Source organism: Semicossyphus pulcher, unplaced genomic scaffold (genome assembly GCF_022749685.1).
Source record: "Semicossyphus pulcher isolate SPU_LCO1_2020_fin unplaced genomic scaffold, fSemPul1.0.p SCAF_4, whole genome shotgun sequence".
Taxonomy (NCBI): Eukaryota; Metazoa; Chordata; class Actinopteri; order Labriformes; family Labridae; genus Semicossyphus; species Semicossyphus pulcher.
Genome location: NW_027211715.1, coordinates 33,957,501 through 33,974,427, shown reverse-complemented (window position 1 = coordinate 33,974,427; position 16,927 = coordinate 33,957,501). Strand labels below are relative to the sequence as shown.

At 45.1% G+C, this 16,927-nt stretch overlaps 1 protein-coding gene across 2 annotated transcripts in view; it reads left to right on the top strand.

Annotated features, from left to right (window-relative positions):
* mast2 (microtubule associated serine/threonine kinase 2) overlaps positions 1-16,927 on the top strand; it is a 162,432-nt gene that overhangs the window by 103,644 nt on the left and 41,861 nt on the right. For both annotated transcript variants that reach the window (XM_069680601.1, XM_069680600.1), the window contains exon 5: positions 12,750-12,841. In XM_069680601.1, the coding sequence (XP_069536702.1) occupies positions 12,750-12,841 (92 nt within the window). The remainder of the gene's footprint in view (positions 1-12,749; positions 12,842-16,927) is intronic.

The following is a 16,927-nucleotide window of genomic DNA, read 5'->3' as shown; positions in this document are numbered from 1 at the left end:
GTTTGCAAATCGTTTGATGAATGTTGAAAAAAATGTTTAAACACTAAATTTGTGTTTAAAAGTGATTTTAAAAAAGTTGAGAAAATGTTTTTAAAAGTTATACATTTATTTATAAAGATAAATAAGAGCTGAAAAATGTAAACGACATACATTTTTTTAATTCATAAAAGAAACTTTTTACTAAAAGAACAATATACGTATTTAAGGGCCACTAACGGCGTGTTTTGAGCTGGCACCATCCACGACCTCACTTTCAGAGCGCTTCTCACCGGCGCTTACTGTTGCTAGGTTACAAAAGTTGTCTCGTTAGCAGCAGCTCTACACCTCAAAAAAAATGAAAGGATTAGCTTCTCCTCCGCCATCGTTGTTGACAAAGTTGATCATGCAAGTCCCGCCCCTTCTTGATTTTGATTTGTTGGTGAGGGAGAAGCGACACTGACAAGTGTTCTAAAAGCTGAGCTATTTTCACCTCAAAAACCTGCTGACCTTCTGCTGCTGAGTCTACTCGGGGGGGAAAAGTGTAATTTGTCATATAAAAAAGATTTTCTTAAACTTTCTCATGAAAAGTCTGTGAAAATAAAGTTGTTTTCAGAGATGAATAAAATGTCACTTTTCACACTTGTCACAAGTTTTTCCTAAAGAGTCATTTATACTCAAGGAAAAAAACAAACACATATTTACCTTTTATATTAAACAATAAAACAATAAATATTGTGTATGAAGGAGTGAAAAGAGCATCCCTCCTGCTTTCATATCCCCGCCCCCATCTGTCTCCCCCTCCTCCCCCGTCCCTCCCTCTGTCTCTCTGTCTGCTGAGGACTCAGTCAGTCCTCTCCTCTGTCAGCAGACAGGCTCAACCTTCCAGGAACTGAGGGGGATTAACGGGGCAGATCGTACCCAGAGAAGGCACTCTGTTCCTGGGGACGAGCAGCAGGGAGTCTCCCTCTTGAACTTTTAGCCTACTACCAGGAACTATTAGAATCAGCTTCCTCTTTATTATCCGACATGATGGAACAACTCAGAACTTTATGTTCCCTTTGACTTCTCCTCCTTTCTTACGTTGGATTGTTCAGAGGAGAAGTGTGTTTTGTTTTGTGTGTGTGTGTGTGGTTTTCACAGAGCTCTACAGATGTGTGTGTTCTGAGGCAGTGTGTCAGATTGTGACTCAGCGTGCCTGTGCTTGCTGCTGAAGGAACACGCTACCCCAGATACCTCACCTAACTGTGTTGCAGTGTGTGCAGATAAGAGCAGGTGCTGACTTTAAACACACACACACACACACACTCTCTCAGGTCATACCTTTATATTTAAACGTCTGTCATGGCCGACTGACTGCGGGGAACGTTTCTGGTTGTGTGTGGAGCTGCCGGGGGGTCGGTTCATTATGTGTTTGACGGACAGATGAGCTGATGCAGACGGGTGGATTATTAAAGATTACAGCTGAGCCTTTTGTCCCGGGACAGAAGATGAAGAGGAGGAAGGAGCGAGCGGGAGCCCCAAACCTCCGCCTGCAGTAAGAGAGTGTGTGTGTGTGTGTGTGTGTGTGTGTGCTGGTGTGTGTGTAAGAAATGAGATCCTTATTGAAGCAACCGGTTGTGTAATTTACTTCCTTCTCTGTTTACCTTTTTCTGTCCAACGTTGTTTTTGCACCTGACGTAGACATTTCAGACTTTACAGGCAGCAGCTCTGTTTTGTAGATATGTGTTAATGAAATGGAGACGGAGCACGTTAATGAACATCAGTAGAAAAACAAGGCATGTAAACATACTGGAGCTAGCAAGAATGCTAACTTACATCCATAGTTAATGGACCTAAGTGACATTAAACCGATAAAAAACACAACATACAATGTGCTGCATGCTTCATTTTAAATTGTCACAGTTCTAGCTTGCTCTTCTCAAACAGTGTTGCAGCATCAGCATGCTAACATGCTAACAGTGTGAGGTTTACTGGGTAATGCTGACTATGTTAATTTAGTTTATCTTAATTTAGTGTGTTAGCATGCTAATATTTGCTAATAGCTAATTCCTGAGTGTGTTCCAGGTTTAGGGGGCGTTAAAATCAAACTTGCTCTCCTTGATGTTGTGATCCTGTTGCATCATCAGCAGTCTCTTAACATACTGTTACCCTACTTTAAAAAAACATGCACATCATTTTCTACTTTACTGACCGCCAGCGAACAATAGATGCTGCTGAATATGATCCAAGTAGACTTAAGAGTGAGGGGAAGATATGCCATACCAAAAATACACGATCGTCCGGCTCACATTGTGTAACTACACAGGGGGGGGTCAAGTCCAGTTTGCATTACAAACATGCATATGTAAGCCAGTTCATGCATAGTGTACATACATCCTGAGTCAGTGAAACACTCGGGGGGGAACAGAGGCCAAGAGGAGACAGGAACATGAGACGGTATCAGAGAGAGAGCAGCAGGGACAAACACATGAAGTCAGACCAGGTGATCATTTTAGATATTTAACCGCACTGTGAAAGAAGCATGTTTAACTTGTTCAGCATCGTTAGTATACCCAGATTACATGAAAGTGGAGATACTGTGTGAGATGCAAATATGATCTGTGTCCGAAGGTTTGAACTTTAAATATCTTTGTTTTGTTTTTAATTGAATAGAGACAAAAAAGCTTCAGCAAATTAATGAGTCTGTTTAGAACCCAAACACTACATGTGATCTCAAGTCCATTACCAGGTGTGATCACAGATCAATCACCTCTTCACTTAGTCCACCAAGATTTCAGACCTCAGATCAGGTGGCACAGCTCGATCACGCAGCGATAATTCGTCATTCCCTCAGCTGACCCGTCTTCCTCTCCTCTCTGTTCCGTCCGTCACAGCCTGAAGTTTCCCCTCCAGCAGGAAAGAAAGGCAGATCTCTTCTTATTCCCACGTTGTGTCAGTGAATGAAGTCACTTTACACACTTTCTGTAAAGTTAAGAGCAACTTGGAGGACAAAGTGACACTGAAATAACAAGAAAATGATCTATCCAGCCTCTAGAGATGTCTGCATCTTTATATAAGGCTGCAAGTTACAGTTATTTTGATTAGCGATTAATCCCTTCATTATTTCCTGGATTAATCGATAAGTTGATGGCCCAAAAAATGTCAGAAAACTTTCCAAAAGCCAAAGATAATGTCCTCCAAAGTCTCGGTCTGTCCACAGCACAAACATATTTAATTTCCTGTCATAGAGGAGGAAAGAAACCAGGAAACATTCACGTTAGAAGCCGAAATCTCAGAATTCAGACACTAAATGATTCATCTATTCTTTAAAAAGTTTGCGATGAATGTAACAGTATTAAAATGAACGTGTTTATCAGTTTTACATTTATACGACTGGTTTGTTTGCCTTTAACAACCTGATGAAACTTTAAACTGTCTAATACCCAGAGGAAGCTGTTCTCCGAGGCTCTCTTCAACAACACTTTACTAATTCTGATCCTGTTTGTTAATTAATCCTGTTTAATCGGCCTTTGTATGACCTCATCCTCTAAAAAACTCGACCTTTAACCTTTTCAAACTGCTCCCCTCTGACGTCTGACAGCCTCTCTGTGTGTCGTCTCCTGTGCCGAATCCAGACTTATTATTTGATCTGTTTCATTATGGAAATGTAAAAACCACAGATGGCTGCACAATATGTAAAGGGAAACACTGCGCGCACTGAAACGTGCGCAGCCTTTGACTTCCCAGCAGGTGGTCTCACCCATTCTGTCCCACCCAGCAGGGGGGAGGGGGGACAGGGAGACCACCACCATAAGGTCCTCATGCCCTTTGGATCTGTGCCAACTGCACCGGCTGAGCTCTGCCTTTTAAAGGCCTTACACGGTCTGATCTGACCAGCACTCTCTGCTGGTATATTTCCACTTGTGGCCCCAGTGGCTGCTGGTGCACCACAGTTATAAAGACACGGTCAAAGACGTAACTTTGGTAAAGTGTTGTGGGTATTAATTATTTATAAATGCTTTAAAATTCCACCTCCTCTCGTACAGAAGTGAAGCCTTAATCCCCCCAGAGCGGGCGCTGCTATCTTGCTCCTCTGTATCCAGAGTGTGTGCAGTAGAGAGCGGCTGGTGGAGCCGCAGTGTCCCGCCCTCCCTCTACCCGACACACACCTTTACCTTGTGTCCTTGACGTGTTGGAGCCCTCAGGTGTCCTCGCCGTGTTGGAGCCCTCAGGTGTCCTTGGCGTGTCGGAGCCCTCAGGTGTCCTTGGCGTGTCGGAGCCCTCAGGTGTCCTTGGCGTGTTGGAGCCCTCAGGTGTCCTTGGCGTGTTGGAGCCCTCAGGTGGGCTCAGTCTGCAGCAGAACAGCTTCTTGTGTCGGTCTGAAGCAGATGTTCACGCTGATGGAAAGTTCAATGACTGTAGTGTTAGTGTTAGTTACGTCTCCTCTCGCCGTTCCTCCTCTACTCTGCTACTCGGGAACAGAACGCTGCAGGAGCCCCATTTGTCCACAGAGCTGTCAATCATGAGGCCACGCCCCCTTTTTATAGCATCAAATAACTAATTAAAAGTAAACTTGTCAGAAAAATGAACACTTGGACATAAATCAGCAGATAAGAACTAACTAAAATGACAAAACCATGTTTGAGAAAAAATAACTCACATGCACGCACACAGCCCTCATCACACCCCTCTCTCTCCTCACCCTCCTCTCCTCATCCTCCTCTGTTGGCAGAATTTGGTCGCCGGCTCAGCTGCGTTGCCACGGCAACAGCAGCCTCCTCCAGCACCTGCTGTCCCCCACTTCTTTTCATCCCTCCGTCGTTCAGCCCCCCGTCGTCACCCTCTCCCCCCTCTCCTTCACCTCCTCCTCCTCCTCCTCGTCTCCCTCCCTCTGCTCCTCTGATGGCCCTCTGTCCGCCCCTGTTCACCACCGAGGAAACCCCTTTTTATGGAGGTAAGGGACGAGTGTGTCGCCTCCTAACACACCTGTGTGTATGTGTGTGTGTGTGTGTGTGTGTGTGTGTGTGTGTTGTCCTTTATTAACGGCTTTAACGAGTTGACTGACCTTCTGTTCCCGTCACAAACGTTCATCTTAAAGGGCAGCGAGAGGAACTAATGAGCTGTTTGTCTGCAGACGCCTGAAAAGAATCCACTTTAAAGAGACTTTTTCTGGATACTTTGAGTTTGTTTTGCAACTTGTTTTTGTAGCTTTGGCTAAAGCCGTCGATTGTGACACCGTACTCACAGGTACTCCTTACGTCTGAGTAGTTCCTGTACTAAACAGCCTGGGGGAGTGTATCAGAGAAGCCTCTTTTGTCGGGTTTATCTGGAGGATTGTGTAGATCAAAGTTGACCAACATTAGGATGCCATGCTTTTCTTTTGTTTTTTTTTACCTTTATTGATAGGACAATGACGATAGGACAGGAAATGTTGGGAAGAGAGAGTGGGGAAGGAAAGCAGAGGTCGGAGTTGAACCAGCCGGCGATGCGTCGAGGACTTAGCCTCTGTATATGTACTGACTGAGAACACCAGCGGCCAAAGCTTTTCATTCTGCGTAACACATCACACGTCCACTGTGAGCCACTGGGACAAACACTCCTATAAAGCCATCTATTGGCTGAGCGAGCTGCTTGCCTTCTGACATCACTTCCTGTTGATTTTGGTTTCAGGACTCCAGTTAAATGTAAGTTTAGATTATTAGCTTCTGATTGTTTTACGGGTATCTATTTCTGTTTTGATATATAACTGCATTGAACAGAATAACTGAGCAGCTCTCGGCTGAATTTTTCCCTTTTGCTCTTTTTTGTTCACTTTTTGGCTTTAAGACAAATCAGGACGTCAAACTGAACTTGAACTTTTCTCCATATGGTTTGGCCCAGGCTGGAAGTTTAAAGGGAAATGTTTCAAGCAAATAATGTGACATATTTTTGTGAGAGTCGTTCCTCAATAGCAATATGACACGAGAGAGAGAGATGCTGTACTGACTGTCAGCATCACAGCGTGCTGATATCCATCTCAACCTTGTGTGTGAGGTTGCTTTTGTGAAACAGTTTTACAAGCAGCATAGAGTCATTTTATCGTACTACTTTTCATGATGTACATTTATCTGTATGTCTGCAGGTAAATGTCACTGAAGGTATATAAAACATCTGCAGTTAGAGATGTTTAAACTGATAACCCGTCTGTTCAACGAGAGCAACGCTCAAACAGAGAGGCAGAAAGAGAGCATCAGAGAGGGAGGGAGGGGGCACTGCTGAGCGGGGAGAGAGAGAGAGGATCAGAGGGAGGAGAGGGGAGACACACCAGCAGCTCGCTCACACACTCACACTCGGTGTCGCCGGTGTGACAGGTGGAAGCCGGCGTCTGTTTTAATAACAGAGCGATGGTGGCGGGTCTGCGTTAGCGTTAGCATGTCTGACTCCTTCTGGACGGTGCTCTCCAATTTCTCACTGCCGGAGAGAAGCATGCTGCGGCGCTCCAAGAGGTACGCACTCGTTTCACCCCATCCTTTCATTAGTTTTTCTCTCCTCGTTTAATTTTTGTGGCTCGATTAGTTTTTTTCCTCGCCATCTCCTCCTCTCTCCTCCTCCTCCTCCTGTTTGCAGGTCTTAGATGCTCAGCAGGAGTTGCTCCAACATGAAGGTCAGATAACTGGATGTGTCTCTTACAGGACGCTCTGTACGGCTCGGCGTGTGTTTGAATGGGAGTCTCAGTGTGCAGTGTGTTCCTTTTTTATTAGATTTCCTCCATCTGCCTTCGACTTGCGTGTTTGTGATGCAAGTCCAGGTTGCACAGCTCGATTTGACGTGTGAGCATGCAGCGATATGTCGTCATTCCCTCAGTTGACCCGTCTTCTTCCTCTCCCCTCTGTTCTGCCCGTCAGAGCCTAAAGTGTCCCCTCCAGCAGGAAAGAAAGGCAGACAGAGATATACTTATCGCTTTGAAGCTGCAATTTTCCTCCTCCTCGTCCTCCCTGTAATAACAGGGGGAGCTGCCACGCACACACACGGACAGATTTCTTCTTCTTGCTCCTTGTCACCGCCTCCTGTTGTGTGTGTTTGTCTCGGCAGTGTGTTTAAAAGAGAAAGATGTTGTGGAGTGAAAAAGAGGAGACTCCTGCATGGCAACAGGCTCGGGCAGGTTTCGGGGTTGGTTGGGTTGAACTGGCAGATGTTGTCGAGCTGTGATCAGGAGAAAACTGATTCATCGTTTGCACAAAACAGGCTGACGTGCCGGGTAGAAGAGGACAGCCTCCTCATTTCTACCAACGGGCAGATAAGAAGCTTCTTCCACAGACTACATCTTTTCCCAGAGCAACAAGTTTCCATATTTGCACTTTAATACCATGACAACTGGTCAACTGCCACAGTTAGGGAGCTTCTGCAGTCTGACAGAACTTGCTCTGATTTGTCGTCTCGTGTGTGTCACTGACCGGATCTTTCCGAGGAGGTCGTTCAACATGTGATCAGAACCATACATGTGGCTGTGGGAGGTATGATTCTGCAACTGCAACTGTAGGCTGCAGACGCAGACACTCAAAAGCTCCCAAATTTAACAAGCCGAGCGGTTGTTCCGACTTCCTGTTTGAGGTCCCACTGAAACAGAGCAGGAGCATTAATATGAGGATTCATACAAGAATAACAGAATCAGAGGTCCTATAGGGGGCAAAAGTTTTACCTTAGCAGACGTGCACCTGAGCTGGGCCATTTGGAGGTTTACGATTGGTGCAGGTCGGCTGATTTATGTTGAAGTTGCCTTTTCGTGCATGTAGTGAAGACAAAGACCGTGGTGAGTAAAGGCAAAGAAATGTTCTGGACTGATTTATGTTAAGAGTCACACTGAGAGAATAGTGTTTTATTTTCACCTGGTTTCACAGATGAAAAAAGAGAGGGATTATGACAGCCTGAATATTTTCCTAACAGCCTCAGGAAGTCTCTTTTGTTGAGTTTATCTGGAGAACTGTGGAGATTGTTAAAAGTTGCCACAGTGAGTGAGTGTGTGTGTGTGTGTGTGTGTGTGTGTGTGTGTGTGTGTGTGTGTGTGTGTGTGTGTGTGTGTGTGTGTGTGTGTGTGTGTGTGTGTGTGTGTGTGTGTGTGTGTGTGTGTGTGTGTGTGTGTGTGTGCCGGTTTTTGTTGTGTGACTCTTCTTGTAATAAAAGGATGCAAAGGAGGAGACGTGTATGTGAACAGGAGATCAGTCCCTCCAGGACTCATGACGTGCTTTCTCCTGCTTCACCTGTTCTTCAGTCTTAAACACAAGAGAGAAAACTATTTAGATAAGCTGAGTTAAATGGACCACCGGAACTTTTTCCCTCTCAGGGCTCAGGGACATTTGCGTTTATAAAAAACGTGTTGTGGTTCAATACCAACACTGATCAGCAACAGAGGACAGACACAGGGTTGCATCCATCTCGTTGGAGGTGATGTATTCTTCTTTAAGGGCGTTCACCCTGTCGCTTCTTTCACTAACTCACTGCAGAGCCGGACACACCAGTGAATTAATAAGAAGCACACACACACACACACACACACACACACACACACACACACACTGTGGTGTGGGCCATCACATTGATTTCCTGTGGTGGCTGTAACCCTCAGACCAACATTATTGAGTGCACTGAGGGAAATGAGTTTAGCTGGAGATCTTATCCACACACACTCACCTGCCGTGTGTGTGTGTGTGTGTGTGTGTGTGTGTGTGTGTGTGTGTGTGTGTGTGTGTGTGTGTGTGTGTAGTTTAACAGCTGTTTGCTCGTCTTCAGTTTCCACTATCTGTGCTGTCAGCTCCGTCACATCTCTGCCCGTCTGCGTGTCTTATGAGTTTTACTGTTGCAGACTTATTACATTCTGAGTTTATATGCAGCTGCAGGTAAACACACACATGCAAACACTTCAACACACCTGCTGCCAGCTTTTAGCTGTGCTCGCTCGATACTAGCAGCTGATACCTCATTAATGAATCATTTTAATGTGGAACTGCTTTATTTTGGGATTATTGGGATTGTAAAAAGTCTGATTTCATGCTCTGTCAGGCCTGAGTTTGGTTGTACTAACTCTGAGCAACATCAGGAGAATCTCAACACTTACAGGCCGTTTGGGACTTAGTTTAACGTGAATTTCCCGCTCGTCTTGACAGAATAGAACCTGCCTGAATGACACAAAATGTAAACATAGCTATGCTTTGATTTGCGTGTTTGCAAGTTTAAATATTTCCTTTGATTTTCGGTCTGAACCCACCTTGAGTAATTCTTGGATTCTCATCCTCGTTCAGGTAAAAGTGGCCAATTTCTGACTGAAGTTTGGTCCTGATGCTGCTGCAGCCAGAGAAAGTAATCAAACCGAGCAGCAGCAGAGGTTCACCTGCAGCACTCAGTCACTCTGCTGTTACCTGACAGCTCGGTGCTTTGATGGCGGAGAGAAGCACGCAATAGCACTCTTTTTACACACACACTCACACACATAAACGTAGCCTTGAGTCAGCGCTGCATAATGGAGCCATGTTTCTCAGCAGGGATCCAAACCGCCTGCAGGAGAAAGAAACTTTCTCAGAGTGCATTTGCATTTGTGTATAAAAGTCAGGAGAGAACATGCAGAGAGTTAATGTAGCTTCTCAACCTTCTGCAACTCAGAACTTTTCCCTGCGTCTCATCCACAGAGACAGAAAGTCGTCGAACATTTCAAACCTTTTTATTGATTCGCACCAAACTCTGCCCCCTTTAAACCCTCCCCGCCTCCTGCTCGTCTGTGTCACAGCTCCATCACTTCCTCTTTGCATCCTCGCTCATTTGACAGGTATGTTCCATGCCTCGGATCGTCTCTGATGTTCTCTGAATCCATATTCATAAGGCGACCACTGAGTTTTGTTCATTAGCTGCAGAGTGAGCGACAGTCGCTGTAAATTAAGCCGACGATCTGAGCCGTGCTTTAGTCTCTGTGGGACTCACAGCGTGCTGCTGACATCTGCACATGCTCCTCTGTTAAAGCTTCTTTTTCTCTTCCGACTTACTTCCTACTCGCTCTTATAGTTTCCTAATTATTTCCTAGTAAAAGCTGTAATCCATAGACAAATGAAGTCAGTGTTAATAGCTATAATTTGTAGCATGTGTAAGTTAGGAAGTCTTGCACACTTTTCAGCTCCAAATGTGCAGAAATGAAACACATATCTGCAGGAGGAGCATAAATGTAACCACGTACAGAGGGGAAAACTGTTCCTTTAAATGCATCTGTATCTGCGTCTCAGACTCTGCAGCTCTTTCAAGGATCCGTCTTTGAAAATAAACATCCTTGAAAACTGAGCACGATGTTCTGAGGTTGAGAGAAAGTGCAGAATCGTACTTCCAGAAAAATAGAGAAACACAGAAAATGTGTGTGTGTGTGTGTGTGTGTGTGTGTGTGTGTGTGTGTGTGTGTGTGTGTGTGTGTGTGTGTGTGTGTGTGTGTGTGTGTGTGTGTGTGTGTGAGAGAGATGAGGAAATTCCCCGTACACACTTCACCGAACATCCAACATGGCAGCTCATCCCTCATACAGCTGTGTGTGTGTTTGTGTGTGTAGACCACATGCTGTGCTACAACTGCTGATGCTGCACATCTCAACAGATGGCAGGAGACACACACACTACACACACACACACACACACACACACACACACACACACACACACGCAGCATGAAGCTTCTACATTACATGCAGTAATTATATGTCAGGTGGCTGAATTAGACACGACTCTGCCATACATCAAGCACCTGATGATCCCCAACGTGCACATGCAAAGTTGTTACATGTACGCACACACATGACAACCATTAACTGTAACAAGAAGCAAAAAGACGCATACATTAACAAACATGTCCTTAAACTGAAAGCCTAATCGGTCCTCACAAATATAGAAATAAAGGGGCAAAGATGAAGAGGTCCAATCACCTGAAGCGCAGCCGTCACATGGATGATTTGACGTTCTAATCCCTTCATGTTTCCGTCACATCGTCCCGGCAGGTCGGGCCTGTCAGACACACTGCAGCTACACAGCTACATGATTACAGCCAGCAGATGTGATGGGCCAATTAACAGGACACACACATGTTCGTGTGAGACAGCGGTGAGAGGAGCAGTCTGAATCACATGCATGTGTCCGTGTCTTCAGTGAATGTATTATTCAAACTGTTGAGAGGCTGCTGTAAAGAAGGAGGAGGAGGAGGAGGAGTCTGTTACAGAGAGTCACTGTAATGACTCCAAATACCAAACAACAAGTACGCACCTGTGTGCAGCACATGGAGGAGCCGCAGAGGCTGTCTCTGAGTTTCAATGTTTTAAAGTGACTCTTGAATTGACGCTTGGGCTGCCGTACCCATTGTTCAAAGCTTTTTGATACCTCGTGTTTAAAAATGATACAAGCTCTGTTATTTTTACGTTCCATAGCACCAAAAGGTACCAAAGCAGCAGATCGACGGTCAGCGAGAGAGAGAGGGAGAGAGAGCAGCTGTCGTCAAGCGATTTAGAGAGGAAGTGAAGAGAGCGAGCGCCGTCAATGTAAACAAACAGACATAAACAGCTAAACTAAACAAACTAACACGCCTACACCTCCGTACGACCCCGCAGGAAGGGGCAGGGTTTAGTTCTTATAGGCCGAAGTCGACTGTGTGTGTCTGCTCCGCCCTCCGTCACACCTGGAGCTCTTTACAGCAACGACACAGCGGACTGTTCTCATTCACAGAAGGGCACATTTACACGTTTAGTGAAGTCTCTCTCACGTCTCATAAAGATGCAGAAGTTACAGACCGACAGAGAGCAGAGAGACGCTCATGTTTTCACGTCGTCCCGACCTGCGGACGGTCGGCTGAGCTCCAGACCTCTGCCCGGCGATGGACGTCCAGAAACGTCCCAAACATGCAGAATAATAAGAACAATAAAAACACAGACGAAGGGCAGATCCTCTGCAGACGCAGGCACCAGCTCACAGTCATTCTCTGCTCCTAGGACTTTTATTGTTGTTGCCGTGGTAACGAAACAGGTTTTTTATTACTAATGTCTAAGTTTGAAGTTCTGGAACTGATGGAGAGCCTCATCTGCTCTGTGTTGTTATAGTTTAAGGCAAATAGATTTGTTGTTTTACCCGACATTACAACAATGTAGAAGCTTCATGCTGCGTGTGTGTGTGTGTGTGTGTGTGTGTGTGTGTGTGTGTGTGTGTGTGTGCGTGTGTGTGTGTGTGTGTGTGTGTGTGTGTGTGTGCGTGCGTGTGCGCGTGTGTGTGCGTGCGTGTGTGTGCGTGTGCGTGTGTATGCGTGTCTTTGACTTGCTGAAGGTGAACTGGAAACGTCCCTGTGACTGTTGGCTCTGTGTTGCATGACTGCAGCTGTGACTCTTTGTGCGTCCTCTGTGCGTGAAGGACAGACAGAGAGTGCAGCAGCTCTCGCCTCAGTGAAACTGTAACATCTGTGAGTTCACTAACAGAGCATGTACCGAGGCTTCACATGCGCTGTCTAATGTGTGTGTGATCATCAGATGTGTGTGTGACAGATAGAGTGGACTCCTGCTGTTCCTGACGCAGAGCTGCTTTTGGATTCTACTCTGAAGACATCCATGAGCGTGTGCGAAGATAAAGTTGCTTCCTAATGTGTGTCTGACTTTACAGCTCAGTGTGTGAAGAACAGAGCAGCCAGGTGCACACAGGAGCGGTTTAGAATCAGTGTTTGGTTCATTGCAAAGCGCCTCAAAATGAAGCCACAGTATGTCTGATGTTATGCAGGTTTCATTTGGTTTATAAACTGAGTTTGTTTTTGTCCTCAGCTGTCGGACGAGCAACAGGAAGAGCCTAATCGTGACGTCCAGCACCTCCCCCACCCTGCCTCGACCACACTCACCTCTGCATGGACACACAGGTAACACACACACACACACACACACCTAAAACATTCAGTTTGTTCTTTAGTACCTGCAGCATGGCCACCATTTTCATTTAGTCTGCTGGGAAACTAATTTGTGTAGCAGCCCCAGAATAATATGGTAATAATGTTTTTGGACCATTCAGTCCTGGGTGCTCCCTGAATGGAACGTCCCAATGGGTAGTTATCTAAAAAACTAAATTCAAGGCCTTTTATTGAGCTCGCATTCAAACTACCAATGGGAACACTGAAGTGGTGTGAGACGGTGTTTGAACAATGTAAAGACGCTGTGGTTGGAGCTGTGTGTGTTGTGTGTTGTTTGGTTTTAGGATGAAAACAGAGTTGGAAAGAAGAAGATGTGCACATTTAGAACTTACTGTCGGTCTCTTAGTTCCAGCTGTCACACCTGTTTGTTACATCAAGCAAGCAAACTGTAGCTGATGGAGAACACTCGATATACGACGAGTGACGTCTGAGAGAGTTATCTTCTTGTGTCCTTGTGATTTCTTTGTCTCCAAATGAAATGCAGGTTCAAAACACAAACAAATCACATGTTACCAAACTTGTTTGCTGAAGCATGCAGGTGAGGACGTCGTCATTGGAGCAAACTGAAGCTATCTGATGTTCACTCTGCTTCCTGTTTGTAATCTGGGTTATGCAGGTTTTTAAAGATGGCCGTTGCTAGCTTGTGTTTAAGCAAGAAGAACTATTGCGGATAACGATCACAAGAAAAAGGGCGGGTTCCTCAAACTGTTCTCAGAAAGGTCCTCTGGTTAAACACGCCTGAGGAGTTCATCCACAGTGCTGCCTGTCAGTAGCTGCCTGTCTTGCACTCAGGATATCTTTCTGTAGACCAACATGTCAGACAAACATCACCATAGTTCTTCCTCTATAGTAGCACAGTGATAAATACATAACACCATCATCAGTTGAAGGGGTTGTAGAATTGCGTTTTTCTTCTTCCTCTGCTTAGAGGTGTGTGTAGGTGCAGCAGCAGGTAAGGTGTGTTACATGGAGTCATGTTGTTCACTATTACACACCAGCAAAGCTCAATTAACAGGTCAGACTGCACACTGAGCGCAGCACACTTTCTGATTTGATTGCAGAGATTAATGCAGACTGCTGAAGATAGTCCTGATTTATTTTTAAACTGATTTATTTATTTATTTTTATTATAGTTACGCACATTGTGAGTGTCGAGATGCTACACAAGAAAAATGACCTGTTTAATGCACTTACAGCGTGTTCCTGTCAGAGCACGCTAGATATTTTAGCAAAGTCTGAAAAGTTTTTTTATTGACTGAAAAATTTCCACAAATCTTCAAAACTCTTAAACGGGCTTGAAAACACATTTAGTCTTTCTTGTGCTGGGATGACAGCGACAGAGAAGGGAGCCTCCAGGTGGCTGCTGTCAGAGGACGCATGTCTGAGTTAGCATCTTTGTTTATGTTGTATTTATTAGCTTTTTAGCTTGTTGCTAGCAGTGGCTGACACAGTGTTAGTGGTTGTTAAACAGCCGATAATAAAGGACACGATGTTACACTGTGTGGTAGTTTTGGTTGATCCACTTTCCATCCACAAACTGCACAGTCTGCCATGTTTGCTGTTAAAGCGTTCATTATGCTAATGCTAACTCTCCTGTACTGACATGCCTGCTCTCATGTGCTGGATGTTTCACACAGAATAGCTTCAGCTTCAGCTTTTAGAGAAGACGAAGATGGAAACACGTCTGAAGTGACAAACTCTGCAGAAATACAAGTCAGTGTCGGTTTGAGCAAAGAGGATCGTTAAGACTTAATTAAATAGATCAATAGTGCTTCTTTATTTAATGTGATTAAGTCCCAAAACAAACCAAGAGAGATTGATTTAAGTCCCCTCTAAGTGCTAACACACAAACATGATGGAGAACGTGTGTGTGTGTGTGTGTGTGTGTGTGTGTGTGTGTGTGTGCGTGCGTGTTTGACGGATGGAATTTGTGCAGGCAGTTTTTTGTTGAACACACAGCGTGTAAGACAAGCTCATACAAACTTAAAAACCAGCAGCAGCAGCCGACACTCACTTATACCTCCACTCTTCAGATGTTCAGAGAGAGAGAGAGAGAGAGAGGTGAAGAATAGTGATATGGATTGATGGTGACTGAAGGGGGCGAGCGACAGAGTCAGAATATAGATTGGAAGGACGGAGTACAAATGGATCTGTGACAGAGGCTGAATGGGAGGAGAGAAAGACGACAGGATGGATGTGAAGGACGGAAAGATGGTGAAATATCAACAATTATATCTGATCCTGCAGAGAGAGAGAGAGAGAGAGAGAGAGAGACGGAGAGAGAGAGAGAGAGAGAGAGAGAGGGAGAGAGAGCCAGAAAGAGACACAGAGACAGACAGAGGGAGAGGGGGAGAGAGAGCCAGAGAGAGAGAGAGGGAGAGAGAGACACGGAGAGAGAGGGAGCGAGAAAGAGAGAGAGACACAGACACAGTGAGAGAGGGAGAGAGACAGAGAGAGAGACGGAGAGAGAGGGAGAGAGAGGGAGAGAGAGAGGGAGCGAGAAAGAGAGAGAGACACAGACACAGTGAGAGAGGGAGAGAGGGAGACGTTACCTGTGTGCGTTTGTGCTCAGCTGACAGTCGCACACATCTCATTTCCTGCTCAGGAAATAAAGGAACTCACCGGCCTCACACACACACACACACACACACACACACACACTCTTCACTTTAATAAGAGGTTTTGTTGAAAAGCTTTTCATGCAGCAAGTTTCTGACCTTTAAAGAACACGAGTATAAAGATGAAAATATTGAGCATAAAAGAAAAAGAGAATAAATCCTTCGAGTCTCACCAAGTCACGTCTGAACCACTGATGTGTTAGTGACGTTTGTCACGTTTTTCAACATCATTTATCATTTATTACAAACTATTGTGAGGCGTTTTCATGCAAAGAAGTCAAACCTTTGTTGTTTCTAGATTCTTAAAGATATAATCTAGACCCACTGATGAAAGCCTTTGCATTAGCAGTATATAGTATTATTATGGGCTGGGTGTCTGTGGCGACGCCCAGTTAGTGACGCGTTTTCCATCACCCAGCAGTGGTTGGTCTGCCAGAGAGGGTAGGCGGAGCTAAGCGGCTGCTTTTCCGCTCTCTGCAAGTGTTGCGAGTAAACAGTAATCTACTATGGCTGAACAAACAAAGAAAAGATGGATGACTACAGATACAACTTCAACAAGAAGTGAAAATCCAAAGAAGAAGAGCGTCCGTACCAGTTAAAATATCACTTATTAAAGCTATGTTTGATGTTAGCTTCAAAGCTAGCACATGTTAACAGAAGGCTTTGTGTAGTTGAGCCCGAGCTCGTATCTCACAGTAAGAGGTACTTAAGTGATTAATATGCAGCACTGGAGGCCATTAAAGCTTCCCCTTCATTCCCACAGACCGTCTTAATTCATACATGATTGCTTTTTTCCTTTTCTTCTTCTCGATCTCTCGCCCCGGCCCTAATCATGGATTTCATCATGGTTTCAATCATTCAGCCGTTTACTGCTAATCAAACGGAAATTCCTCAAAGTGTAATATCCTGCGGGGCTGATGAGGACCGGTCCCCTCCAAAAGGGACTTTTATTAAGTGAAAAGAGTCGGAATAAATCCCTCGTTTCCTCTATCATCTCCTCTCTTTTCCTCCTTTCAACCTCTCCATCCTCCTTGAACTTTCCTCTCCGGTCCTGGCTGACAGCGAGCTGTTATTTAGCAAAAGGCCAGCTGATGATTGACAGCTCGGTGTGCTCTGACTTCTGATGAATCCTGTCAAACAAACCCGCCGCTCGTCTTTGTAATTGTAATGAAGGAGGGAAAGAAAGACAGCGGGGATCCGAGCTTATTCACTTTCCTGTCACACACTCGTGAGGAAGAGCGAGCTCCTCTTCGCCTTCTCGCCCCCTCCCCAATTATAGCTGCATTTTGTTTTCCCAACCGCCCTCTCCCTGGAGAGGCAGCGAGACTGAAGAGGCACAAAGCAGATATTACATTTGCATGTTTCTCGTACGCTGGTATATTTTTGCTCTTTGCTTAAGTAGGTCACTGTCACTGCAGCA